Source organism: Rhinopithecus bieti, unplaced genomic scaffold (genome assembly GCF_001698545.2).
Source record: "Rhinopithecus bieti isolate Rb0 unplaced genomic scaffold, ASM169854v2 scaffold_15838, whole genome shotgun sequence".
Classification (NCBI taxonomy): domain Eukaryota; kingdom Metazoa; phylum Chordata; class Mammalia; order Primates; family Cercopithecidae; genus Rhinopithecus; species Rhinopithecus bieti.
This window is the reverse complement of record NW_016808928.1, coordinates 2,588,047-2,614,877: the sequence shown is the minus strand read 5'-3', so window position 1 is coordinate 2,614,877 and position 26,831 is coordinate 2,588,047. Positions and strand designations below refer to the sequence as shown.

The 26,831-nt window shown below is 46.0% G+C and overlaps 1 protein-coding gene and 1 long non-coding RNA gene across 6 annotated transcripts in view; one reads left to right on the top strand and one right to left on the bottom strand.

Moving 5' to 3' along the window:
• Nucleotides 1-26,831, top strand: part of ARHGEF10 (Rho guanine nucleotide exchange factor 10) — a 122,793-nt gene that overhangs the window by 59,066 nt on the left and 36,896 nt on the right. For all 5 annotated transcript variants that reach the window (XM_017887850.1, XM_017887848.1, XM_017887847.1 and 2 more), the window contains 9 exons: nt 1,152-1,297; nt 4,910-5,085; nt 20,267-20,382; nt 20,776-20,903; nt 21,085-21,185; nt 22,603-22,724; nt 23,693-23,779; nt 25,714-25,937; nt 26,566-26,723. In XM_017887850.1, the coding sequence (XP_017743339.1) occupies nt 1,152-1,297; nt 4,910-5,085; nt 20,267-20,382; nt 20,776-20,903; nt 21,085-21,185; nt 22,603-22,724; nt 23,693-23,779; nt 25,714-25,937; nt 26,566-26,723 (1,258 nt within the window). The remainder of the gene's footprint in view (nt 1-1,151; nt 1,298-4,909; nt 5,086-20,266; nt 20,383-20,775; nt 20,904-21,084; nt 21,186-22,602; nt 22,725-23,692; nt 23,780-25,713; nt 25,938-26,565; nt 26,724-26,831) is intronic.
• Nucleotides 3,976-4,953, bottom strand: LOC108539271 (uncharacterized). Its single transcript, XR_001888317.1, has 3 exons — nt 4,857-4,953; nt 4,601-4,752; nt 3,976-4,362 (listed from the first exon to the last, which is right to left on the bottom strand). It is a non-coding gene; the product is annotated as an uncharacterized LOC108539271 (long non-coding RNA).

Sequence of the window (26,831 nt, the reverse complement as noted above, 5' to 3'; positions counted from 1 at the left end):
TAACTGTGTGAACTTTATGGTAATACACTTTAAGCCACACGTTTTCCCCAATTCTCCAAATGGTTTATGTAGGAACATTTATAAGCAGCAAATTGTATTCAGTTATATTCTTGACATGGTTGATGTTATTTAAAATCACGCTCCCTGTGGTACTTGAACCTCTGAATACACGTGGGGCACAGAGCAAGCCCAGAGGCCCAGGAAGAGTGATGATGCTTCACCCTGAATGTCACGCACATACCTCATCATTCCCTCGTTCCCATCATTCCCATCGTGCACTCGCAAGGACAGTCAGGGAGGCGGGTGTCTCACTGGTTGCTCAGAGCTGGGCAGCAGTGTGGATTTAGAATCAAAAGACAGCACAGACCACCGGGGCTGAGGGCTCCGTTTTCTTGTGGGCTGAATTGTTGTAAGTATTGGCCAAGTGCAGTGGCTCACGCCTGTAATCCCAGCCTTTTTGGAGGCCGAGGTGGGTGGATCACTTGAGGTCAGGAGTTCCAGACCAGCCTGACCAACATAACGAAACCCCATCTCTACTAAAAATACGAAAAGAAACCAATTAGCTGGGTGTGGTGGCGCACATCTGTGGTCCCAGCTACTCGAGTGGCTGAGGCATGAGAATCAATTGAACCCAGGGGGTGGAGGTTGCAGTGAGCTGAGATTGTGCCACTGCACTGCAGCCTGGGTAACAGAGCGAGGCTCGGTCTCAGAACAAACAAACAAAAAAAGTAGTCTGACTTCCACATCGCATGCCATTGTCTTGGTTCATACAAAGCGTCTTTCTGAAGAACTGATGGTTTTGGTTTGGCTCAGTGAAGTAAAATATGGCCTACATGGAGAAGTTAAGATAGTCATTGAACTATGCTTAATTAGGTTGACTTAGGGAAAAGTAAAATTACGAAACAATTCCTTCCATTCCTCACTGTTCCTGGTTAATGTTGTGTTTAAATCGCGGGAGGGCCGACTGTGCGGTGAAAGTCTGTGAGGAAGCAGATGGACGTTCGGTGCAGTCACGGTGAACATAGGAACGATTTCCGTAAAGCGCTTAGTTTGGAAGAGTCACCCTCAGACTCCATACCAGACTTTTCCTTGTCTTTTTCTTTTCTGGGTAAACTCAACTGTGGTCCCTGCGCTGTGTTTTGAATGTCCAGCTTCTCAGCAGTGGAAGCCGATACCTCATTCGATCTGATGATATGATAGAAACAGTTTACAACGACAGAGGAGAGATTGTTAAAACCAAAGAACGCCGAGTCTTCATGTTAAATGATGTGTTAATGTGTGCCACCGTCAGCTCACGGTAAGCGCATTTAATTCTCTATAGTAGTCCTATCATTACATGTTACCTTTGCCTAAGGGCACATAAGTGACTTTGTTAATTCTGTCACTCAGACCGAACTGGTTTTTTGTGCCAAAGCTTAGTCCTGTGACTAAGGGAACCCTTATAATAAGCAAGCTTATTTTTAAATAGATTCAGTGTAAGTCACCAAGTCACTGTTAGTAGAAGTTAAGTACGTAGAGGTTTATATACTCTTTAAACAGGGCTGATGGTGGAACTAGAAACTAAATTGAATTTCTTCATAACCTTCTTAAATAATTCAAGAGTTATTTTTCTTATGGTTTAAATTCTCTCTTTACCTGCTTCTCTATAAATATATTTTTGATAAATGTTTAAATATAATAAAGTGGGGGTATATTCATATTTATTGTAAACCAAGAAAATGAGTTATTTTCACTTAAAATAGTTTTACATCAGAATCGTTCTCCAACACATGGAATATTGTAGTTAGATAAGGATATGTGAGAAGTTAAAAGGTCTCCAAATATAGGTAGATGATAAGGGAATTCATATAAAATTAACTATAACGCTCCTGGTGCTATAGAAAATAATGCCAGCGAACATGGTGGCAATTCGTCATGTCTTGCATGAGTCAAGCGTTCTGTCGTCCGGAGTTTTGACAGCTAATTGCTAAACATTTGGTAGCTTGAAGTCATCCACACGGGAGCATTTACACCACGGAATTTGCCCAACACAACGTGTTAGGAGCCTGTCCTCCCAGTGAGAGCCAGCTTTAAACATTTGCCAGTACACCACTAAATATGCCCTATTTTTCATGCCTGTCACCCCCATTTTCCAGCGGCTGGATATATATGCCTGCCCTCCTCACCTTGCCTTAAGAGACCCAGGCAGCGAGGGTGTGCAGGTCAACCCTCAGGAGTCGGACTCCTTAGTGTCAACTCCAGCTCCACCTTCTCTGAACTCTGAAAATTACCTGCTCTGACTAGGCCTCATTCGTGCAATAGGGTTGATCATAAAATAATGAGTCTGGTGGTACACTCTTGCAGGGCTCTTCAGGGGTCAAGGCGAGGACATTCATTAAGCTGCCGCAGGTCACCTGGCACACGGCACTGCCCATGAGCGACAGATTTTCATTGTTGCCTCTCATCATCCTCACTTACTTTGTGGCAGCTACAAAATAAGTCCAAAAATATATATATACAAGTCTTTAATGATACTGCTCCTTGTAAGAGAAAGAACCCTGTTCATTTGACTCATATCCCATGGCTCGGCCTTCACTGTGGATACCTGGCGACAGCCACAGGCCACCTGCCTTCCATGTGCAGAAGCAAAGCCCGCGGCACCCTGCGTTGGAGAGGAGCTGACAGAGTGAGGCCGTGGGAGGTCGCAGCTGGAGAACTCCAGGTGTGGGCTGTTTGAGAGGATGCTTAGAATTGAGAGGATGCTTAGAATTGCGAGGATGCAGAGTAAGGTGTCTCCACCCGTTTCCCTGGTGTTATCTTATGAGGTGCTTCCCACAGTGTGGAGACTAATGGTGTTTATCACTTAGCAGGATGGCTTCCAAGTTTAACTGTCCCAGGACCCCCCTCTCCGCATAACACCTGGAAAGTTAGCGTTCAGTGAAGCGGCCCCAGTGTGGCTGAATCCACCCAGCTCCTCACCTGCAAGTTGGCCAACATGATGTGTCAAGTTGGGACATGAATGCTTGTCCCACCTGCCCTGGGAGACAAGATCATAGAAGTGAAATGACCTTGTAAACAGCAAAGCCCTGCACAAATATAATGGTCCTTGTTGAATCTTTTCCGCATTCATAATCAATGTTTGTCTGACGCTGACTCCTGCTCCAGAACCGTCCCCCCCCACCCCCCCCGGGCTGCTGTTGGGGAGCGCCAGGACACACTTGGCTCTTGGGCAGTTTTAAGTAGGTTTAAAATTCTCACACTGACAGAAGTGGTGTACTTTAAAGATGAATTAAAATGGATACTTTAGAAGTAACTCAGCTGGGCGCGGTGGCTCAAGCCTGTAATCCCAGCACTTTGGGAGGCCGAGACGGGCGGATCACGAGGTCAGGAGATCAAGACCATCCTGGCTAACATGGTGAAACCCCGTCTCTACTAAAATACAAAAAACTAGCCGGGCGACCTGGCGGGCACCTGTAGTCCCAGCTACTCGGGAGGCTGAGGCAGGAGAATGGCGTGAACCCGGGAGGCGGAGCTTGCAGTGAGCTGAGATCCGGCCACTGCACTCCAGCCCGGGCGACAGAGCAAGACTCCGTCTAAAAAAAAAAAAAAAGAAGTAACTCAGCCGTGCTTACTGCTAGATTCCTTAAAATAATGCCCCTGCCTTTCCCACGATGACAGGGCTTGAATTTCTTTTTTTGCGAAGTGCGGTGGTGAGTCACAATCATTTCCCATGGACGTGTCGTCAGTGTGAGATTTTCAGTGACACTGCCCGAAGGTGATGAGATGAGAACCCATTTTCGTTCATATAGCCCCCAAGGACCCTTTGGTCAGCCCTGTGGAAATTAAGATTCTAAACCTCCTCCGTAGGGATGGAGATTTTTACATTCAAAGAGGAGGAATCGAAATTTTGGTAAGAACTCATGGGCATTTCTCTTTTACTAAATTGGAGGCACAGTCTAATTCACAGAATACAACCCGTCTTTCCTCTTACTGTGTCTGAATTATTCTTCCTCTTTTCCCTTTCTGTATGGACTAGATGTCGTCATGGAGGGCAGAGTGCTCTGGTATAAGAGGGAACTGGAGAGCGTGGGTGCAGACAGGCTCCCAGCAAGTCAGGTGCTTAGTCCAATGCATAGCACCCAGCATTTTGGTTATTCTTACCACACTTTGATTTTTAACAGCAATATCTTGAAAAGCAAAACGTGATGATCACTAAGTGAGAATAATGGTTGATTCCGGAGGGTGGGATTTCCTGAGCGCCTGGGACTGCAGGAATGCTGGCAATGTCACAGCCTTGGCCTTGGTGGCAGCTACACAGATATTGATGCAGGCTGTTTCCACTAGACCGTACATACGTGTTTTGTGTTTCTTCACGTATATGTTCTATTTATGATAAAAGAAGAAAATAAGCTGTATAAGTCATAGGTTTTTTTTTTTTTCTGTTCAATTTCTCTACACTTGATACATATTTTAGTCATGGAGTATAATGGTATGATTTGATTCTATTAAAATGGTTATGGTGTAACCATAAAAGAGTAAAGCAGGAATCTGAGAGTTAACTCTTAGGAAACCACCAGAGAATATCTCTATCCACATAGGAGACTTCCTGGGAATCGAGCACCTTTGCTCCGAGTCTTCAGTGAGCACCGAGCTGCTTCCTTTTAAGCCTTTACGGAAAACCCCGGCGCTTCTGGGAGATCCGTCCCTGTGCGGCTCTTCCCTGCACTGTCTCTTATCCACCTCGAGACCTCTTTATGGCAGCGAATGGGGATTCTGTAAGAAAGTCAGAGGCACAGTTACTCCTGTGAGAAAGTCCGAAGAGTTACAATTCAGCAATGGAAAATTTCCGACTTGAGTATCTGAGGGACAAACCTTACCATAACGTGTCCACGTAATTATTCGTAAAACAGGCATCTTCTGGTCGTTTCAGCGCCTCTCATGACAGCCGTGTGATGAGCAGCCAGAGGTACTTGCTAAAGTGGAGCGTTCCGCTGGGACACGTGGACGCCATCGAGTATGGCAGCAGCCCAGGCGCCGGCGAGCACAGCAGGCACCTTGCCGTTCACCCGCCTGAGAGCCTGGCCGTGGTTGCGAACGCGAAGCCAAGTAAGTGACGCTTTCTCTCACGTTCGTGCTAGCCGTGGGGCCAGCGTAAGCTCTGACGTCAGCCGTGTGGCCAGCGTAAGCTCTGACATAGCAGGCTCAGGGTTTAACGGTAAATCTGACGCGCGCTCTCACATTCATGTTTGCTGTGGGACCAACGTAAGCTCTGACGTCAGCCGTGGGGCCAGCGTAAGCTCTGACATCAGCCGTGAGGCCAGCGTAAGCTCTGACGTCAGCCGTGGGGTCAGCGTAAGCTCTGACAGCCGTGGGGTCAGCGTAAGCTCTGACGTCAGCCGTGGGGGTCAGCGTGTGCTCTGACGTCAGCCGTGGGGCCAGTGTAAGCTCTGACATAGCAGGCTCAGGGTTTAACACGGTAAATCATGATGCTGTCTCTCACGTTCATGTTTGCTGTGGGGTCAGCGTAAGCTCTGACGTCAGCCGCGGGGCCAGCGTACGCTCTGACATAGCAGGCTCAGGGTCTAACACGGGAAGTCTGCAGAGGTGATCTAGTCTCTAGAATCTGTATGCTGCCTCACTAACATGGTCAAGTCGGCCGCTCATCTCTGACTTGCCCCACGTGCCGCAGGGGCTGCTTCGGGTTCGGGCCAGTCAGAAGAGGATTCCGTCTTCCCGGTCCAGTGAGCTCAGTTTTGCGTTTCCAGTTAACCAGATGAGGGCTTCAGTGTTTGTCTCTCGAGTGTGTGGAGCTGGCGCAGAAGTCGTCGAGCTTGAGGCGGTGGTGGTTCCAGTTTGGCTGTGTTCACCTGCTCGCACTGCCGGGCAGCATTGTGATGTCTTTACTCAGTTTCCCCATGGAGGTAGTGCTTGTCCACGAACTTCCCAAGGTGAAATGAGAGGTGTCAGAATGCTTTGGAAATGTCTTAGCATTGCACACGATTTATGATTATTATTACCCAACATTGTTCAGACTGCAGATTTTAATCTTAGTGTAAAAATCATTACCTTCTCTTCATTTTTTAAAAAATCCAAAGAACGACTGGCTAAGTTTTATTCACTTTTTGGCCTCTACCCCTGAATTGTAGAACAATTAAAAAAACATAATGCATGGGAACTTTCAGTTCACCTTTCATAGGTTAAATATGCATTAATTTTTCAGATTATTTTGTTTCTGACAAGTTTAGAAGCAAGAAAACCACTTGAGAACTTTTACCCTTTTCTGGTTGAATTCGCATGTTCACCTGGATTTGCAGAACATGATGTAAGGAGTGTTAGGTCTCATTTGCTTTGGGATTGCTTTTATTTTTCTCATTCCCCTGATGTTAATAGTCATTCCGTTTGGTAATCTGTCTAGTAGGCTAATTCGTCAAGCATATTATTACAATTTGTAATCTCTTAAATTTCTGACTCTTAAATCTTCCTTCTATTTAAAGTAGTATGCCTCTGTATCAAACCCTCTCCACAAATAACCGAAGTACCAAAACCCAGATATCCCAAACGAGCTGTTCGGGGAGTGGTGTGGAGAGCGAGAGGGAGGACCGGGGAGAGAGGGGATGTGGGGACAGAGAAATGATTTCCAAATTGACATGATCCATTAACATTTTATTCAAGAGCAAATTGGATGCCTTGTTAAAGGTTTTCAAAAATCCTTTTAAATTATTTGGAAACATTGATTAGCAATCAAGTTTATGTTGTGGTTTTGTGAACAAAACACCTTTGTGTAGTTTATAATGCTAGCGATCTTAGAATTTATTCATAATTAAGATGGCCTCATTGTATTCAAATAGCTAAAGGTGACTTTGATCCATAAAATAGTATGTATTCCATGCAATGTTATATTTTCTTATTCATCTTTTTATTTATGATTTATGCTGAGTTAACTTAGAATAAGATTAGAATCAGTTACAATGTGAAAAAAGCATAAAGCAGGGTGATTCAACCTATTTTTAAAATACTATATGGAGGAAAGAACCTGGAGTGAGTTTATCACTGCATTTGCACTCTAGATTTAACTATGAGCTCCCCATCAGCCACAGCAAGAGGAGAAACACTGAGTACCGACAAGTTCTCATTGTCCATTGAAAAGAAATATGTCACATTGGAGAGTAAATCTTTTTCTTTATTCTGAATCCAAGGAGATCTTTCGTATTGTATCTCCAGTTAAGGGGACTTTGGAACACACTTGAAAACATATATGATTGTGTTTTGCAGACTTGCATTGATTCTTTTTTTTTAATCACGTCGCTATGGAAAAAGCACCTAGTCAACCTCAGTGAAACCAGTTTTCTTGGGACATCTTTTGCCCACTGCCTTAAACAGAGAGTTTAAGTGATAAACTTGTTTTGCTATCAATAGTGTTTTGTTCTTCTAGATTAAAAAAAAACTTTTAAAACAAATTATTTAAAATTTGCTAATTCTGTATGTGTCTGAAGATAGAACTCAAGTCAGAATTCTCTGGGGCTTTTTTCCGACGTCAGGTAAGAGCATGGTGCTGTCTTGCATTTACAGAGAAGGTGTAAGTGGGCGCTGTGCTTCATGCTGAGGACTGGCAAGGGTTCTATCCCAACATGTCTGGATTCATCCAGGGTGGACCGACAGTCTCTTGTTAGCGTCAATCATGAGGGGTCTATGTGGCTTCAAATCCATCATGTTGATCTCATGAGTGCCACGCTGCAGCCAGCGAATGACGTCCCTTCACTCTGCTCATCTCAGCTCACTCCTTACCGTTTATGCTGACAAAACCCAGGCACATCCATGAGCCACATCTCCATGGGGCTGCCTCTGATGCCTCCCTCAGAGTTTTCATAGAATGACTTCAAATTCACTCTCAGTGTTTCTGTTTCTTCCAGTTCTCTTGCGTTTGTCACTTCTAAATTATATCGAGAAGCTAAGTCAGAAATTCTCGTTCTCAGTTGATAGTCATAAGATTTCTGCTGCTTGAATGACTGTTCTAAAATTCAGTGTTGGAAACGTTGGTGTGTTACTTGATATTGACAGAGTGTAGGCAGCACTGCCCAACAACCTCTGCTTGCAGAGAGGGCGGGGTGGCAACCACCCGAGACCAGTGAGCAGCTGCAGCAAGGAGCTCCTTATCCCCGCAAAAGCGCCATGTGGATTGTGCATTTGCTGTGTGGTGTTAGACTCAGCAGAGAACTCGCCCGTCCCCGCAGAAGCGCTGTGTGGATTGTGCATTTGCTGTGAGTGTTAGACTCTGCAGGGAGCTCACCATCCCTGCAAAAGTGCTGTGTGGATCGTGTCGGTTGAGCGTTTGCCATGCGGTGTTTGACTCAGCAGAGAGCTCCCCGTCCCTGCAAAAGCACCGTGTGTATTGTGCTTTGCTGTGCAGTGTTCGACTCAGCAGAGAGCTTGCCGTCCCCGCAAAAGCACTGTGTGGATTGTGTGTTCACTGTGCAGTGTTAGACTCAGCAGGGAGCTCCCCGTCCCTGCAAAAGTGCTGTGTGGATTGTGCGTTTGCTCTGCGGTGTTCGACTCAGCAGAGAGCTTGCTGTCCCCGCAAAAGTGCTGTGTGGATTGTGCGTTTGCTCTGCGGAGTTAGACAGCAGGGAGCTCCCTGTCCCTGCAAAGGCGCCGTGTGGATCCTGGGTTTGCTCTGCGGTGTTTGACACCCGGCGTTATGATGTGACACTTTCCTCTCTTGCAGAGGCTGCAAGCTGGTGACCATGGGTCCCCTATGGATCCATGGATTAGTTTAAGCTCCCAAACTCTCTGATGCTATTTTGAAAAATGTGTAGTTTTCTGGGGTGATTTTAAAGGTTTTGCGAGCTTCCCCAATCGGGGCTGGTGGCAGGGAGGAGGAATATCGATCGTGAGCCGTCGGTTGCTCTGGCCTGGTGCCGCGTCTTTGCTGGTGCACTCCACCGGGCTGCTGTTCCTTCTCTCTTTGCGCTCCATCCTGTCTGGCAGGTGGATTTATGAGAAAGTAATGTTTGCTGTTGCCATTCTGTATGTGTGTGTGGTGGGGGGGTTCTTCGTGTAAGATCTTTATAACCTCAATTCATTTTCAACAAATGGACTGTCAGGCACTCCCAGTTCTTGAGATCTCGTGCCAAGTAGGAGTTGTGGGGATGAGTGGGGAGGTGTCGCACAGCCCCACTTTTGGGAGCCTTTAGAACCGGAGGAGAGGTGAGATCAGTTGCTCCAGCCAGGCTCTGGTCTTCAAGGGTGTTTCAGAAGAACGGCCACTGGAGAGCTGTTACCACCCATCCTTCCCAGGGAGAAGTTATCCGTGTAGGGGTGTGTGTGTGTGTTCACGCGCTCACTTGTATTCAACTGGTCTCAACTCAGTGTACAGGGGACGCTCTTAAAATGTTTAGAGAAATGTGAGTACAAGTCGAATGTACTTTAAAGGGGAACACTCCTTCAGATGTGCAACTATTCGTTTACTTTTGTAAAAATCAGTCACAGTACTTTGTAGTTAGTTAATCCTTAAAAATGAGTGAAGATAAAAAACATCTCTGTTCTTCGCTGTAAGGTCAGCTTTTAACAGAACAGGATTGGCCTTTGATCCTTCTGGCTTTAGTTGTTATTGGACCAGCATCTACCTGGTCCAATACCAGCGTCCCGCCCCAGCACTGGCAGCTTGCCTAGAAGGGGCCCCGCAGCTTCCAGAAGGCCGCCACCTCCCTGAGTGCTGTCGGACTTTGCAGCAAGGGAGGAGGTCCACTCAGACCGCCCTGCTGTGACCCGTTCCGCTCTCTGTCCCAGAAGCGCGTCCTGAGTGCCAGGAATGCTTCTGTACAGTCGGGCTGGATATGGTGGTCGGTACAGGACGATTTGTAACAAGACACAGAGTCATTATGAACAGGTGGCTGGAGATGCTGCCAGCAAGCTTGTATCGTAAGGAGGCTGGGGGACAGCTCCTGAAAGCTCAGGGTCCCTGCTGAGCACAGAGCACTTGCCTAAGAGGGGAACTTACAGGCAAATGCAGAAAGGGTCCTGGGTGAGGTCACAGCATTGAGGGAGCTCCCAGAAAACACAGGACCTCCCCCACAGAATTCACATGGTTTAAAAAACAAAGCAAAACACTACTAGCAAAGAATCAGAACCAAGGAGGGAGGAAGGAGGGCGTGACTTACCGTCTTTAAATAGAAGTGAGCCCGGCCAAGGGAAGCTTCAACAGGTGAATATACACCTGACTGATCCTCCTGAAGCAGAAGGCAGTGAGAGAAGTGGAACTGTATTTTTAAAACGTGAAATGGTTCCTCATGAGGCTCCCCTGAGCTGCGGCCTCTAGGGATGTGTGGCCAGGTGGCCGTTCTGTGGAGGCAGGGAGGGGTCTGAGCGGCACGTCCAGCCACAGCCCCGAGGGTTCTGGACACAGTGACCGGGTGTGGGACCCCAGGAGTGACGGGTTAACCCCGGTTTCCCTCCCTGGCCCCTGCCTGACGCACTGCATGGCCTCGCCTGCAGGCAGGGACAGTGCCTGGTCTCCAACAGGTCCTTTCCAGAGTCAGGCACTTCTGGGCGGGAAGGGTCACAATTCTTCCTCCTTACGCCTGTAAGAGTGAACTTTGCCTTGAAGGTTGGAGGACAGGCACAGCTAAAGCCCACCATGGCAAAGCTGTCGTGTTTTGAAATACACAGCAGTCGAAATGAAAGGAAACAGAACAAAATGCCTCTGTGCTCCATTGCCGTGGCAAGAGCCGCTTCTGCATCGTCTGAACGTTGTACCTTAAAACAGCACGTGCGTGCGTGCGGGAGATGAGGCCAGGACTTGGCGCTGTTTTTCCTGTATGGCGTGTGGATTTGCAGGTCTTTCCCAGGACTCAAAAGTATCATTATAATCCTTGAATGAGTACCGAGAGCAAACACACCACCTGGCCAAAGTAGCAGGGAGGTCGGCTTTCCACACTGAATACCGTGGACAGTCCGGAAACAGCCTTCAGTAGCTTTCCTGCAATGGGACACCGAGGTCAGCGTGCCTGCGGAATGTGACACCAACAGACGGGCCCCTCGCTGGGGGAGCAGATGCAACTGCTTGCGATTGTGGAGCCACTGACCTCCTGCTGCCGCTGTGTCCTGTGCCCCTGCATGCTCGCGCGGCGTGTTCAACGCAGATGAACGGCCTCCCTTCCTACAAGACAACATCCGTATGCTGAGAAAGGCCTTCCAACATGCATAGGGAGTAAAAGCACAAAGAGCGCTCAGGGAGGATGGGCGCCGACTCCGGATGGAAGGCAGAGTGAAAACAGGGTAGACGTGAAAAAACCTTTTCAGGGTTTTTTGATGAAAATGGCATCTGAAGTGAATGGAGCAAAATAGTAACATCACAAATTCTGGGCAGTGGGTAAAAATATGTCCGTGAGTTATTCTCTCTGCTTTTCTACTTTTAAAGAATATTTCATACTTTCACAAAATGAGAGCCCATTAAGGAAGCCCAGAGCCAGCCTGGGACTTGGGTCCCTGTTAGAATGGCTGTTCCAAGCCCATCCCCAGGCTCAGCCTCTGTCTGGGGAGGAAATGGGGCAGCATGGCAGATGGACAGAAAGTGGAAAAGGGTCTTCCAGCATCACACGTGCTTTCAGGACAGTCCCATAGAGGTGGTGATGCCACACGCATGGCTCTGTTCTCCACACAGACGGCTGCCGCCTTCTCTGTCACTGTGTCTGTTTATATCCCTTGTTACCTCAGGGACAAACACTGGTGTGAATTTTCTGGGTATTCAGTAACACACCCTTCAAACTCTCTGTCTTAGGAGCTCAACAGGAGGCAGGTGAGGAGTGTTTCCATGCAAAGAGGGATATCGATATTTTCTAAATATAACATGCACACTAGTCTACGTGATCTGTTAATGCCAAAAATACTCATTGCTAACGGCCTGTATAGCTGACCTGTGAACTTAGACACCCATGCATCCCTGGAGCTATGACTGTCAGTCAAGTTGACATTCCAGAAACCTTCTATTCAGGGTCATAGCCCTGTCCAGGACCTGAAGGCCAGCCTGTCAGGGCAGCGATCCTAGCTCCTCGGCCATGGGGATGGGCCAGATGAGTGCCATGCCTGTGCATCACACACCAGTCATTCCCATAAGTCTCAATGGAGAAGACTCCCTTAGGAGTGTCCCTAAGTGCGGACGGTCATCCACGGAAAGGTGCTCATGCAGGAGGGCCTGTGGACAGGGTCCTATCTCTGTGGGAATCACACACGTGTGTCCTAGTACACATGGACACATACGAGGTAGATGTTGAGCAAATTAATGTTATATTCTGGGTTTTTAAACCCCATGAAGCTATAGGGATGGTTTTACTTCTTGATTAAAGATCTGGCATTTGAGACGTGACATGTATCTTCGTGGCAGTGTGATGTTCACATTAGAAAATGCTTGGATTTTGTTAAAACTCTAAAAGCCAAAGTGGATTTTAGTCACAGGGGAAGGTTCTTATTGTTCTTCTCTGTTCAGTGCTGTGGTTTCAGCTTTGCACCTGGGAGTCTCCTAGGCCTTGCGTTGGGAGGAGCTGCCGTAACGTGTCCAGAACCACATAGGATTTATTTTGCCTGAGTTATAGCTGGGATCACTACTGGTTCATAACCAAGATTCTTCTGTACTTCCCATGTTAGAAAACTACTTGCTTATAGAGAAATTGAATTGGTGCCTCCTATCAGACTAGGGACTTATGTATGATGCTATTTAAAAATTACCCTCTTTCTCCGGGGAGTTAATTCTTGTTCTCTGTTGAAAACACTAAAACGTTTAAAGATGTAAGAATGACCTGTAATTCTTGTATCTGGAGATTGTATTAACACATGAGTGGTTTCTCTCCAGCCTTTTCCTTACACCATTGTCCATATACCACAGTTGCTCTACGTGATCCTGTATAGGGAATTTTCATCTAACGTTGTAGGATGACCATTTTCTCAGTCATTAAAAATTCTGAATCAAAGTCATTTAAACTGACTACAGGACATTTCCTCATGATTGAACCTGAGTTTATTGCATACTGCAAACTTCTCCAGTTACTGGACCACTACGAAGAGTGACGTGGAGACAGCCTCACACATTAGTCTGGTAATTTCCTTAGAAATGGAATTTTCAGGTCAAAGAGTAGAACATTTGTGTACTCTTTTAGACTCTGGATACAGTTTTGCAAGTGGCTTTCCAGGAAGTCTTCCCCAGTTTCCATTTCTACAGGCTATGTCTGACTTTGATTACACAATGAAACTTTTATGATTTGATTTGTAAAAAACAGTTTTGTAAATTTGCCTTAAGTTAAAAATTTTTAATGGCTTTTTTTTTTGAGATCGGGTTCTTGCCCAGCCTGGAGGGCAGTGGCCATTTAGAGGCACAGTCGTGGCTCACTGCAACCTCAAATGACTGGGCTCAAGTGATCTTCCTGCCTCAGCCTTCTGAGGAGCTGGGAGTACAAGTGCATGCCACCTCACCTGATTTAATGGCTGTTTTAATTTGCTTTCCTTTGATTACTACTGAGAGTGAGCATCTCCATATATATTGGCCATCTGTATCTTTTCTGGGAATTGTTCATGTTATCATTGGGGTTTCAGAATATTGTTTTTAATGTGTTTATATGTAATCTTTATGGAAAATAATTGCCTGTTTTTACATGTCTCCACATATTATTTGTGTCTATAATTTTATAGAAGTCTAAAGCTTCTAATTTCTCAGTTGTTAAATTTGCTCCCTTTTTTGGGATAATTTCTTCGGCTCATGTTCTTAGGCACTCTTTTGACACACCTGGGGCTCCAACCTGCCCACTGCATTTTAGGTGTGGGGATCATTTATCCTGCTCTGCTCACTGAAGTAAGGAGCTGCTTCTAGAGAGCTCTTTCTGGAAGGGTGGCCAGAAAGAACAAGATCCCTCTGTTGGGAGTTTTGTGGTTGCAGCTGGGAAAGCAGCTCCCCCATTCCCGCGGCCTCTGCCCTGCAGGACGGGCCGTACAGCCACTCTTCGTCTCTCTCCATTTTTTTTTTTTTTTTTTTTCTGACATGGAGTCTCACTCTGTTGCCCAGGCTGGAGTGCAGTGGCACTACATCGGCTCACTGCAGCCTTTGCTTCCTGCGTTCAATCGATTCTCCTGCCTCAGCCTGCCGAGTAGCTGGAATTACAGGTGTGCACCACCAAACCCGGCTAATGTTTGTATTTTTAGTAGAGATGGGGTTTCACCATATTGGCCAGGCTCGTCTCCAACTCCTGACCTCAAGTGATCTGCCTGCCTCAGCCTCCCAAAGTGCTGGGATTACAGGCATGAGCCACCGCGACCGGCTGACTCGTCGTCTCTCTTTAGCACCCTGCTCTGATCAGCTCTTCCTCCGTCGTAGCCACACCGTGCACAGACACTCTTAGACATCGCTAATGCGAACACTATTTCCAGCTGCAAGGGAAATGAGGCTTTTGGTCAACTTTGTTCCTGGAGGAAAGGGGCCGTTCCATGTTAAGTCCATTTCCTTTGGCAGCACCAGCCTTGCCAGTTGAGAACCATGGGAAGCTCCCTGCAGGAGGCAGGTGAGGTCCTAGGGAGGGCAGGGCCCCCAGGAGCGCAGGAGTCCGGAGGCAGAGGCAGAGGTGATGTGCCGCACTAGGGAGTGTGGTCTGCAGAGACCCCTGCCACAGCTCTGAAGAGGAGAACACCAGAAAGAAATGCACACAGGAGTTTTATGGGGCTAAGGAGCTACGGAGGTGCAGAGGTCTTCAGACCCCATGAAGGTCGATTGGCAGCTGCAGAGGATACTGGTGGGGGCTGGGGCTGCCCACAATCAGGCCATTGGCATGGAGAGGGGTAGTGCCCATTCCTCCTTGATCTCCCCTTCTCTGCAGTGCCTGGAGACACCTCCCAGCTCGGACACCTCACAGTCCCACACTGTGGAGGAGAGGCTTTAAGATGCTGTGAGGGTGCCCCTTGAGCCCAGGCGTGGAGGTTCTCAGGAACCGAGCACACCCCCAGGGGCTTTTCCAGCCATGCTTGCTATTGATCTGGCCACACAAACCCTTCCTTGTTTGCCACACAAATTCTGTTTCACGGACAGACCCTGAATTTTCAAACAGATTGCAGGGATTTCCATGGAAACAAGAGAAGTGTCCGTGAGAAAGACTCGGGAAGTGCTTTTGCAGAAGTGTAGCAATTGTGTGTCACTGCAGCGGCAAAGAACTGAAAACTCCAGAAATTGTCAACTAGAGGGCTGGAAGTCAACTCTAACAGAAATTCTGATTTGCGGGGGGTTTCTTTCTTTTCCTTTTCCTTTTCTTTCTTTCTTTTTTTTTTTTTTTAGATGGAATCTCCCTCTGTCACCCAGGCTGGAGTGCAATGGTGTGATCTTGGCTCACTGCAACCTCCGCCTCATGGGTTCAGGTGATCCTCCTGCATCATCCTCCCTGAGTAGCTGGGACTACAGGTGTGCACCACCAAGCCCAGCTATTTTTTTTTTTTTTTTTTTTTTTTTTTGTATTTTTAGTAGGGACGAGGTTTCACCATGTTGGCCAGGCTGGTCTCGAACTCTTGACCTCTGGTGATCCGCCTACCTCGGCCTCCCAAAGTGCTGGGATTACAGGTGTGAGCCACTGCACCTGGACTGCAGGGGTTTCTTTCATCAATTTTGGCCTGAAATCAACATGAAACAATTCTTTCTGAAACTGAGAATCACATTTGAAAAGCACTGGCCGCACTGTGTGGTTTGTTGTTATTCTTGGGATGTGAGTGCAGATGCTTTCCTTGGCAGCACACGTTGTCCCCATTGATGAGGAAGCCTCGGGTTGCTCTGTGGTGTCATCTGTGCCCTGATGGTGCCCTATTATGAACTGTCTGATGATCCGGCAGAGGTAAAACTTCAGCACATTTCCATGCTCCATAAGGTCGAGGAACTCCTCCTTATCTCAGTACAGAAGGTTCTTTAATACACTGGGAAAAGAGTATTATCCCTTCCCGTGATAGTTTCACATCGGTGGCACTGTGTGTGTGTGTGTGTGTGTGTGCGCGTGTGTGTATGTGTGTGTGTTTTATTTTAAAAACGTTTATGTTTTTAATTGACAAGTAATCATATACATGTACAGTTTAAAACATGATGTTTTGAAATATGTATACATTGTTGGATGGCTAAATCAAGCTAACTAGCATATGCCTTACTTCACACACTTGCCATTTGTTCACGGTGAGAACCTTGAAGTCCACTCTTAGTGATTTTCAAGTATACAATACCTTATTAACTACACTAGACCTCTTGAACCTACTCCTCCTAATGAACTGAAATCTGTGCACCTGTGAATCCCTGTGACCTATCCCACATGTTCTGTGGGTGACAGAGCTGCTCTGTGGGTGATGGAGCTGTTCTGTGTGTGATGGAGCTGATCTATGGGTGATGGAGCTGTTCTGTGAGTGATGGAGCTGTTCTGTGAGTGATGGGCTGTTCTGTGGGTGATGGAGCTGTTCTCTGGGTGATAGAGCTGCTCCGTGGGTGATGGAGCTGTTCTGTGTGTGATGGAGCTGATCTCTGGGNTGGATGGCTAAATCAAGCTAACTAGCATATGCCTTACTTCACACACTTGCCATTTGTTCACGGTGAGAACCTTGAAGTCCACTCTTAGTGATTTTCAAGTATACAATACCTTATTAACTACACTAGACCTCTTGAACCTACTCCTCCTAATGAACTGAAATCTGTGCACCTGTGAATCCCTGTGACCTATCCCACATGTTCTGTGGGTGACAGAGCTGCTCTGTGGGTGATGGAGCTGTTCTGTGTGTGATGGAGCTGATCTATGGGTGATGGAGCTGTTCTGTGAGTGATGGAGCTGTTCTGTGAGTGATGGGCTGTTCTGTGGGTGATGGAGCTGTTCTCTGGGTGATAGAGCTGCTCCGTGGGTGATGGAGCTGTTCTGTGTGTGATGGAGCTGATCTCTGGGTGATGGAGCTGATCTCTGGGTGATGGAGCTGTTCCGTGGGTGATGGAGCTGTTCCATGGATGATGAGCTGTTCCATGGGTGATGAACTGTTCCATGGGTGATGGAGCTGTTCCGTGAGTGATGGAGCTGTTCCGTGGGTGATGGAGCTGTTCCGTGAGTGATGGAACTGTTCCGAGAGTGATGAGCTGTTCTGTGGGTGATAGAGCTGATCTTTGGGTGATGGAGCTGTTCTGTGGGTGATCTTCCGTGGGTGATGGAGCTGTTCCGTGAGTGATGAGCTGTTCTGTGGGTGATGGAGCTGTTTTCTGGGTGATGGAGCTCTTCTCTGGGTGATGGAGCTGTTCTGTGGATGATGGAGCTGTTCTGTGGATGATGGAGCTGTTCTCTGGGTGATAGGGCTGTTCTGTGAGTGATGGAGCTGTCCGTAAGTGATGGAGCTGTTCTGTGGGTGAAGGAGCTGTTGTGTGTGCCCTGGAGTTCCCCCTCAGGCTTACTGGGGAGATGTTTATATGCATATATACATGTGTGAAAGTATGTAGAGCTGCACACCAAAAATAGAAGGTTCAATTTGATTGGATGATAATTGTGAAGATCATATTTTAAGTCAACTAATTAATAAACATTGCGCTTATAATTTTATTTACTCATCTATTTATTAATTTTGATACAAGGTCTTGTTTGGATGCCCAGGCTGGAGTGCAGTGGCACAATTATAGCTCACTGCAGCCTTGACTTTCTTGGCTCGAGTGATCTTCCTACCTCAGCCTCCCAAGTATTTGGGACTACAGGCATGCACCACAGTGCCTGGCTAATTTTTTTTTAAACTCTATGTTTTTGTTTTTGTTTTTTTAAAACTATGTTGCCCAGGCTGGTCTTGAATTCTTGGCCTTTGGCAGTCCTCTCACGTTGGCTTCCCAAATGCTGAGATTGTGGGCATTAGCCACGATACCCAGCCTATACTTGTTATAAGGTTGTGTTTATAGAGTTTATTATCAGAGTTTATGAATGAAAGCAAATATGTGTGTTATGAAACATTTTAAATTGTAAGCATTCTGTAAGGATAAATAAAGTTGCTATGTGTAACTACTGGATCACTTTGCCCTTTTTTTTTTTTTTTTTTCTTTTCTGAGACGGGCTTTAGCTCTCATTGCCCAGGCTGGAGTGCAATGGTGTGATCTCAGCTCACCGCAACCTCTGCCTCCCGGCTTCAAGCGATTCTCTTGCGTCAGCCTCCCGAGTAGCTGGGATTACAGGCATGCGCCATCACGCCCAGCTAATTTGGTATTTTTAGTAGAGACGGGGTTTCTCCATGTTGGTCAGGCTGGCCTCAAATTCTTGACCTCAGGTGATCCTCCCGCCTCGGTCTCCCAAAGTGCTGGGATTACAGGAATGAGCCACTGTGCCTGGCTGCTCCCTTTTTTATGAAACTTCATGATACTTCAAATGCACTTAGTAATTGAATTTGTCTAGATAGTGGATAAAAATCAGGCCTACCATGTGCATAAATACCACATAAGCATGTCTTTAACATAAAATGCCTGCAAAATTATAAATGATTATGCTACTCTTCAGTTATATAGTAAATATTTTTAGATACATATATCTGAAATATTTTTATTGGAAATATGTAGGTTTTTTCAGTTTTGATATATATATGTATTATATATGTTACATACACTAAAAGAACAAGCTGCATAATTTGTGGGATGTAGCACAGAAGGAAATGCAGAGTCCTTTCTTCAAAATTATTAAGAATTTCAGGATGTTCAGGCCAGGTGCAGTGGCTCACGCCTGTAATTCCAGCACTTTGGGAGGCCGAGGCGGGCGGATAACCTGAGGTCAGGAGTTCAAGACCAGCCTGTCCAACATGGTGAAACCCCTACTAAATCTCTACTAAAAATACAAAAATTAGTTGGGCATGGTGGCAGGTGCCTGTATTCCCAGCTACTCAGGAGGCTGAGGCAGGAGAATCGCTTGAATCCTGGAGGCAGAGGTTGCAGTGAGCCAAGATGGTACCATCGCACTGCAGCCTGGGGACAACAGCGAGACTTCGTCTCAAAAGAAAAAAAAAAGAAAAGAAAAAGAAAAAGACTTTCAGAATGTCCACGTCAGAGCCTGAGACCAAGTTCTGAGCGCTGTAAGCTCAGGTCCATGCGATTCCACTATGCTCAGGTCTGTGCGATTCCACCATGTTCAAGTCTGTGCGATTCTACAGACTCACGGCCGGGAAGCCTGTCTGGCTGAAACACAAGGCACCTTACTCAACTTAAGTGAATTTCTTCTCCTTGGGTTTGAATTTTGGCTCCTTCTCTTACTGGTTGTTTGACCTTAGACAATTTATTTCTATGAAAAGTGGAAAAGAAGGAATGTATTACTGCGTATTGCTTAAAGTACAGACACTCAGGCTAATTCTGAGATCGAATCCTTCTCATCTGTCATCAGTCAGGTGGGGAGATGGAGGAATCTGTCGTCTGTGCCTGTGGGCCCGTCGTGGGATTTAATGAGGAAATATTTGAACATCACTTCCTGTAGTACACAGGAAACCCTCTGTGAGGGGTGGAGCAATTCTCACTTGGGCACCTAGACCCCAGGACACGCATCATTCCTCTAACCCAAGTCATCAAAGACAAATCATTTCTATTCCCTTAAAAACAAACAAAAAAAAAACTTTAGGAAAGATCACTGGGGAACTCATTTTGATGGTAGATGACCCCAGTTATTGGAAATGTGGTTGAGATTAAATGTCATTTTGAAGTGCCTCTTACTAATAGCTGTTATGTCAATAGTGTTGAAAAGATACAAAAGGGACAAAACATGAGTCAAACCCAAATTGTGAGACATTCTGTCATTCTGTAACTCACCAGCCTCCTCCAAAAATGCCAGGGTCACGAAAGAGGAAGATTGAGAAACTCCCCCAGACTGGAGGAGATTTTGGGGACGTGACCACTGAACGCAGTACGAGCCCCTGGGCTGGATCCGGGACTAGAAAATGGCGTTCGTGCGAAAGCGGTGAGGTTTGAAGACGGTCTGTAGATCAGTCAGGAGTGCCACGTCAGTGTGGTGTCCTGGATTTGATGGTCATGCTGCGCTTACGTCAGATGTTATCCTCGGGGAAGCCAGGCCTGGGCACTCAGGAGGCAGCTCTTTGCAACTTTTCCATCTAAAATTATTTCTACATAAATGTTAGAAAAGGATAAACCACTACATGCTTGACAATGTCCACTTTTTAAAAGTTCTAGATTCACCCCTCAACTTAAAAATTATTTAACTAGTATTATAGTATTTTCTTCCCTCAATGATTGGAGTAAATATGGCTTTACATTTGTATTTTTTTTTTCTTTTTGCTTATTTTGTAGACAAAGTTTACATGGGACCAGGACAACTGTATCAAGATTTACAAAACTTGTTGCATGACTTAAATGTAATTGGTCAAATCACTCAGCTGATAGGAAACCTTAAAGGAAACTATCAGGTAACAATCAAAGCAATTGGATTTAAGATTCTGCCTTTACTTTTAAGTCATTGTAAGTATGTGATTATATCTCCAAGTTCTACCAGAAGTGAGAATTCATTTTGACTTTAAAAATTAATCTGAATGTACATTTTCTCTTACGTTAGATAAGGTGAGACTATATAATGGTAACTTTTTTTCCTTTTGCCAATAGGCTTGAATATCAGTTCTGTTTTAGAAATGTCTCAGCCCCGCCCCCACCAATGTCATCCGACTCCCAAAGCTTTCTTTTTCATAATCCGATAGTTTCGTTTGGTCTGAATTTCTCATACTAAAATTTTGTTTTTTTATCTTCCTTGGGATGGCCCTACTTTTTAAACACTCTTGAAATGTGCGTATTTATTTCCTTTGTAGAACTTAAACCAGTCAGTAGCCCATGACTGGACATCAGGTTTACAAAGGCTTATTTTGAAGAAAGAAGATGAAATCAGAGCTGCGGACTGCTGCAGAATTCAGTTACAGCTCCCGGGGAAGCAGGACAAGTTAGTAGTAGCTTTAAAACGAAACCTTCTTGGCCAATGCTGGGGAAAAAAAAATGGTTCTTTGTCATGACATGTATGGTTTTTGGTTTGCTGATTCTATCAGACAGGCAAAATGTGTAATTTAACCTCACAGGATGGAGCACGTTTTATAAAATGAATGCTTGTCTGTTGTTTCTGGCAGATCTGGGCGACCAACGTTCTTTACAGCTGTGTTCAATACGTTCACCCCTGCCATCAAGGAGTCCTGGGTCAACAGCTTACAGATGGCCAAGCTCGCCCTGGGTAAGTAAGGTCTGGCTGAATGAGGCTGAATGAGGCATGCGGTGTGATGATAAATTCCTGCCCACAAGGGTAAGGTCAGGGTTGAGAAGGAAACTCAGCAGTAGATCCATCCATTGACCTGAAAGTGTTTCTAAACAGGAAAATTCGCCCTAGCCCCGGTGATTTTTAAGATGTTCATATTACAATGGAGGGCTTGCATATTAAAATGGAGGGGTTTTGTGTTAAAATGGATGGTGTTTCTGGTACCAGAACATGAATATCAGCTGAGGCAGCTGAACACAGAGGAAGCCCGTGGAGCCTCACCGTGAGCCAGGTGCTCAAGGCGGGCGGTGGGCAGTGGGCGGTGGGCAGCGGCCTCCAAATGGCAGGGGAGGTCATTGTTCCTCTTGGCCCTTCTGCTCACCCCTCACTGAGAAGCAAAACACAGGGTTGGGCTGAGGGGTCACTAAAGATCCTCCCAGCACCAAAGATAAACCCTAGGGTTTCACTGTAGATGCATGTGACTGTATGATTTCCTTGTTCCTATGTCTCTTCAGCCTTGATTGTTTTTTGCGGGGTGTGTGTGATGTACTTACACACATGCTTACAGACTTGCTACACAGAACACACTGGGATGTCGTGTGTGTGTAAAATTTTCCTCCTGCTGTAGATAGTCTGAAATGTTAATGGAGTATAAAATACAGAAGAGAAGTGCGGAGCATGGGTAACGCCATTGCCCCAGGGAGCTCTCATCAGCGGAAGGGCTTTGTCCTGGAAGGGAAAGCTGTCCTGACTTTGTGCTCACTTGACGAGGAAGCAGAAACACAGCCCCTCTCTATCTTGCTGAATAATTTGGTCATTTGCCAGGTCAGGTTCAGAGTGACTTAGCAATCAAGGAAGTGGCCACTCTCTAAAGAGAATGAGCTGGACGTGCAGATAAGCCCCGCTTCGTCTTCAGATGAGCTACATATTCTTTAATGCTCAGGTTGACAGTTTGCTTTGGTAGTAAAATATTTCTCCATTTCATTGTACTTTTGTTGATCCCATAGTATTATACCATGTTTTAAAGTTTCTCAGTACATCTCTCGTATTTGAATCTAAACATTTCTTTTGCTTTGGAAAAACTGGAGAACGACAAAGGGAAGTAGACCTATGTGGTTTATACAGCAGAGTTTCACAGCCCTTGGGTCCAGCGTATTCAGGAGGTGCAAACAGGAAGAGGTCTCTGCCTCTTAGATGAGACCAGGCTGCCTCCGAAAGTAATGCTGCGAATATACAGCCTATGCTTTAAGAAGAGATTGTCTGTTTTCCACAATGGTGTCGTCTGGCCCTATACAAACAGGATGCCAGAAACTTAGCCTGCTGTAACCTGTGAAGCAGGTCTGTTGTGTGTGAGTTGACTGCATTCTTGCTCATTTCTCTCTCAATCTAATCGCAGAAGAGGAGAACCACATGGGCTGGTTCTGTGTGGAAGACGATGGGAATCACATTAAAAAGGAGAAGCATCCTCTCCTTGTCGGACATATGCCCGTGATGGTGGCCAAGCAGCAGGAGTTCAAGGTGAAGGGAGCAGGGCCCGGGGTGGGGTGCACCTCGCACCTCTGACTGGGCCACCTGGGGGATGATTCTTAAGGGGTGTGGTCAGAATTCCCAGGTTCACCATAGTGACTGCTTCTCTAGAGGTCATTTATTTGGAAATAAGACTGCTATTGTTTGAAACCTAAAAAAATGCCCAGCCGTTGTCTCCGAAGCGCGGTCCTGGGCCAGGACCCTCGGGTACTCCAGCAGTGCCACGGCATCTGAGGCCTTGCTAGTTACACGGGGCACATGTTTCACATTTGTAGCTCTGTTTTGCCTTTGCTTGGCAAGCAGTCTGTTTCCACAGTGGATCGTTCACTCCAGGTCTCCTGTCTGCTTGAGGCACCGTGCCCGCTCTCTGCCTTGGCGGACTCGACTCCATCTCCAGGGTGGCATCTTATTAATGTTGCCAGTGTTGCTGACTCAGGCATCACAGGCCAGGGCCTTCAGTGACGTGGACGATATCCTATTCTTTAAGAAATAAAGATGTTTCTTCTCACCCTGGTCTCTGGCCAGGGTTTCCCAGCAGCTCCCTGACCCCTCCCGTTGGGAGTCTCAGGCAGTGCACAGGACTCCTCTGAGAGAGGCTGGGATGGGACAGGGAAAGGGAGAGGCACAGGCCATCACAGACTGCACTTGATGCCTGCAGGGCCAGCCCTCCCATCTGAAGTGCCCCGACACACTGGATTTCAGCGTGCTGATGGGATCTGAAGACTAAGATACCGAAGGTTGAGTCTACTTAGGTGTTCGCTTCTAAAAAGCTAACTTCTGAGAGTTGTACTTTTAAACTTTTATCCTCCCTATTTTAATCTTTGGTAGATGATGAACCTGTAATTTTTTGTGGTTATACATTGGAAGTAAGTCATCCATCATCCATTTAAGATGTTACGTAGTCTAGGAGCCTCTTAGCTCTGTTTTATATGTGAGCGTTTGATTTTATTCCATTTTAGATTGAATGTGCTGCTTATAATCCTGAACCTTACCTAAACAATGAAAGCCAGCCAGATTCATTTTCCACGGCACATGGTTTCCTGTGGGTAAGATGTGTTTATTTGGTTTTGGGGCAAGTTCACAGAGAATCCACATTCATGCTTAATGTGATGAGAGACTGAGATGTGAATTGCTCAGTAGAGAGTTGGTGGTGGCATATCCCAGAGTGTACGTATAAACATGAAAACTTCTTTGAAAAGGAGCTGATCACTTTTGGAAAAGATTTAGAGTTCTTAGGAATGCAAATATTTGTTTCTTTTCCTTTTCATCTAAAACATTTACCAGATAAAGTTCAGTCCAAAGACAACTAACTAATAAGAGAATAATTTTAATATGTTTTTCCATTTTGGTGTCAACATTGCATGGATTTTTTTTCTTGTTCCAGGACTGGCTTTTTCCAGTGGAAACTTAGCAGTTAACATTAATTTGTTCCAAATGAAATATCGCATCTGAAATTAGGCTGGAATTGCAGTAGACTTTCCTGGTTCCTGCAAGCCAGAGGACATTCTTAGAGCTGTGTGGTCCCAGGCTCTCCGTCTCTGGTTTCCTGTGTTCCCTCCCTGCAGCCTCAGACGCGCCCTCCAGGGCTCCAGTGTGCTTTTCCAAACTCTCATGCTCCCTCCCAGGCATCCTGTGCAGCACGCCACTGCCTCTCACTTCTCACAGCCACAGCTCCTGCTTGGTCGCTGTTCCTAGTTGAGTGTCAGAAACTGAACAACCCAATTACCTGGTATTTCATTTGTACCAGCCTATGAATGGAGGAGCAGCCTTAATTCCCTTATGGGTTTCCACTTCCAAGAGAACTGTTTTCCTTCCGGGTAGGCAGACCTGTCATCGCTGAAGCTTCATCAGCGGCTTGGCAGATTGGCATCCTTCCCACAAAAGCATGAAAGTGGGATGTCTGTATGTAGCGTCAGCAAATACAGGAAGAATAAGGAGAGTCTAACAACATTCTCAAAGTTGGCGGAAAAGAAAAAGAATCAATTGAAAACGCCACCCTAAACCAGCTAGTGCTTTCTGTTCACAGGGATCAGACCCTTTCCCACTTAGAAAATGCATAAATAAATTTGAGGTTAAATTGGGAAACTAACTATGCTATGTGTTCTCATTGTAGAGATTCAAACACACAGGAAGTTCATGTACACTGTTGCAGCAATGCTACTGTAGAAAATCTGCGGCAGGCGCAGTGGCTCCCGCCTGGAATCCCAGCACTTTGGGAGGCCAAGGCGGCTGGATCATGAGGTCAAGAGTTTGAGACCAGCCTGGCCAACCATAGCGAAACCCAATCTGTACTTTCACATAGTGAAATCTTATCTCTACTAAAAATACAAAAATTAGCCGGGCATGGTGGCGTGTGCCTGTAATCCCAGTTACTCAGGAGGCTGAGGCGGGAGAATCGCTTGAACCCAGGAGGCGGAGGTTGCAGTGAGCCGAGATCATGCCATTGCACTCCAGCCTGGGTGACACAGTGAGATTGTCTCCAAAAAAAAAAAAAAGAAACAAACAAACAAAAAAGAAATTCCACAGCATACCACATGTTGAATTCCAGCGATCTACTTTGGGATGTATTCTTATTGATGTTTTTCACATTTGAAAGGTTTATTTTCTTAACCAAGGTCATTAAACATTAGTGTTGTTATTAAAATTGATAATAATCTGCCTCAGGATTTTAAATTGAGGATGGATGGGCCCTTAACCTTCATATTGTGATGAGTACATGATTTTTAAAGTATAGAAATGTGACTTTGTGAAAAGGAAAGCTACGCTCTTGCTTTAAAGTGTTTTGGAAACCAAATTAAATATGTTGAAAAGAAAAAGGGGCTCCGTGAGCAATTGTTTAAGCATTTTTTTGAATTTTCTAAGTGTGTTGATTCTCACATGAAAATCGAAGCTTGTCGTGGCCTTTAAGTGTCAGGTTCCAGCGTATTATGGAAGCCCCCATATGCTCATTTTCTTTTTTCCTCCTAATTCTCTGATTCAGATCGGAAGTTGCACCCATCAAATGGGTCAGATCGCCATCGTCTCGTTTCAAAATTCCACCCCCAAAGTCATCGAGTGCTTCAATGTGGAGTCTCGCATCCTCTGCATGCTGTACATTCCCGTTGAGGAGAAGCGCAGAGAGCCCGGGGCACCCCTGGACCCCGAGACCTCGGCCGTGAGAGCTTCTGAGGTCCCCACGATCTGTGTAGGGACGGAGGAGGGAAGGTAGGGTGTGCTTACCGCGTTACAGAGAATCAGCCAGCTCTGCCCGTGGAGGCCGTGGTGGGGAGCCTGTCCTGGAAAGAGTCCTTGATTTTGACTCAGGAGTAGCCCGTGCAGGAATTAGGGGATACCAGGGGACATTTTTAGGGTCATTGCACTTTGAAATAACTAGTCAATTGGACCCATGGAAATTATTCTGGGAAACTCTTAAAGAGAAGTGGTATTTCTTTAAAGGGGAAAGTTTGGCTGTTTGCCACTGAAAGGTCTCATTTTATTAATGGTTTTAAAAGCACATCCCCTTATATTTTGGAATAAAACAGCCATATTCTATGTCATGATCATACTGAATTGCTGACACCATTTAAAGGAGAGTTAAAATGATTTTCCTGATGTGAAGTTCCAAGATATATAGGAAGAACTAATTTTTTTCATATATCCCAGAATTTCCCTTTTAAAAATAAAGAAATCAAGGTGGATGCAAATTTTTTAAAAGTACAGGCAAGTGTCCTTAGGAATGGAGAAGGAAGGACAAGAGGGAAGAGTTGAAAAGTTTTGTGTTTATGTTAATAGGCACCCTGGTTCTTCTCACAAGGAGCAAATATATTTATTAGCCTGTATTTTTCTCTTAAAGCATTTCCATTTATAAAAGCAGTCAAGGCTCCAAGAAAGTGAGACTTCAGCACTTTTTCACTCCCGAGAAGTCCACAGTCATGAGCCTGGCTTGCACGTCGCAGAGCCTGTACGCTGGCCTGGTCAACGGGGCGGTCGCCAGCTACGCCAGGGCCCCAGGTGAGGCGGGTCTCATAGCCCCCTGGCGGGTCCTCGGGGTTCACTCGGGGGTACCCTGCATCTGGTTTAGCATCCCACCCCCGGGCCTCCCGCCCTCTCGCCCCCCAC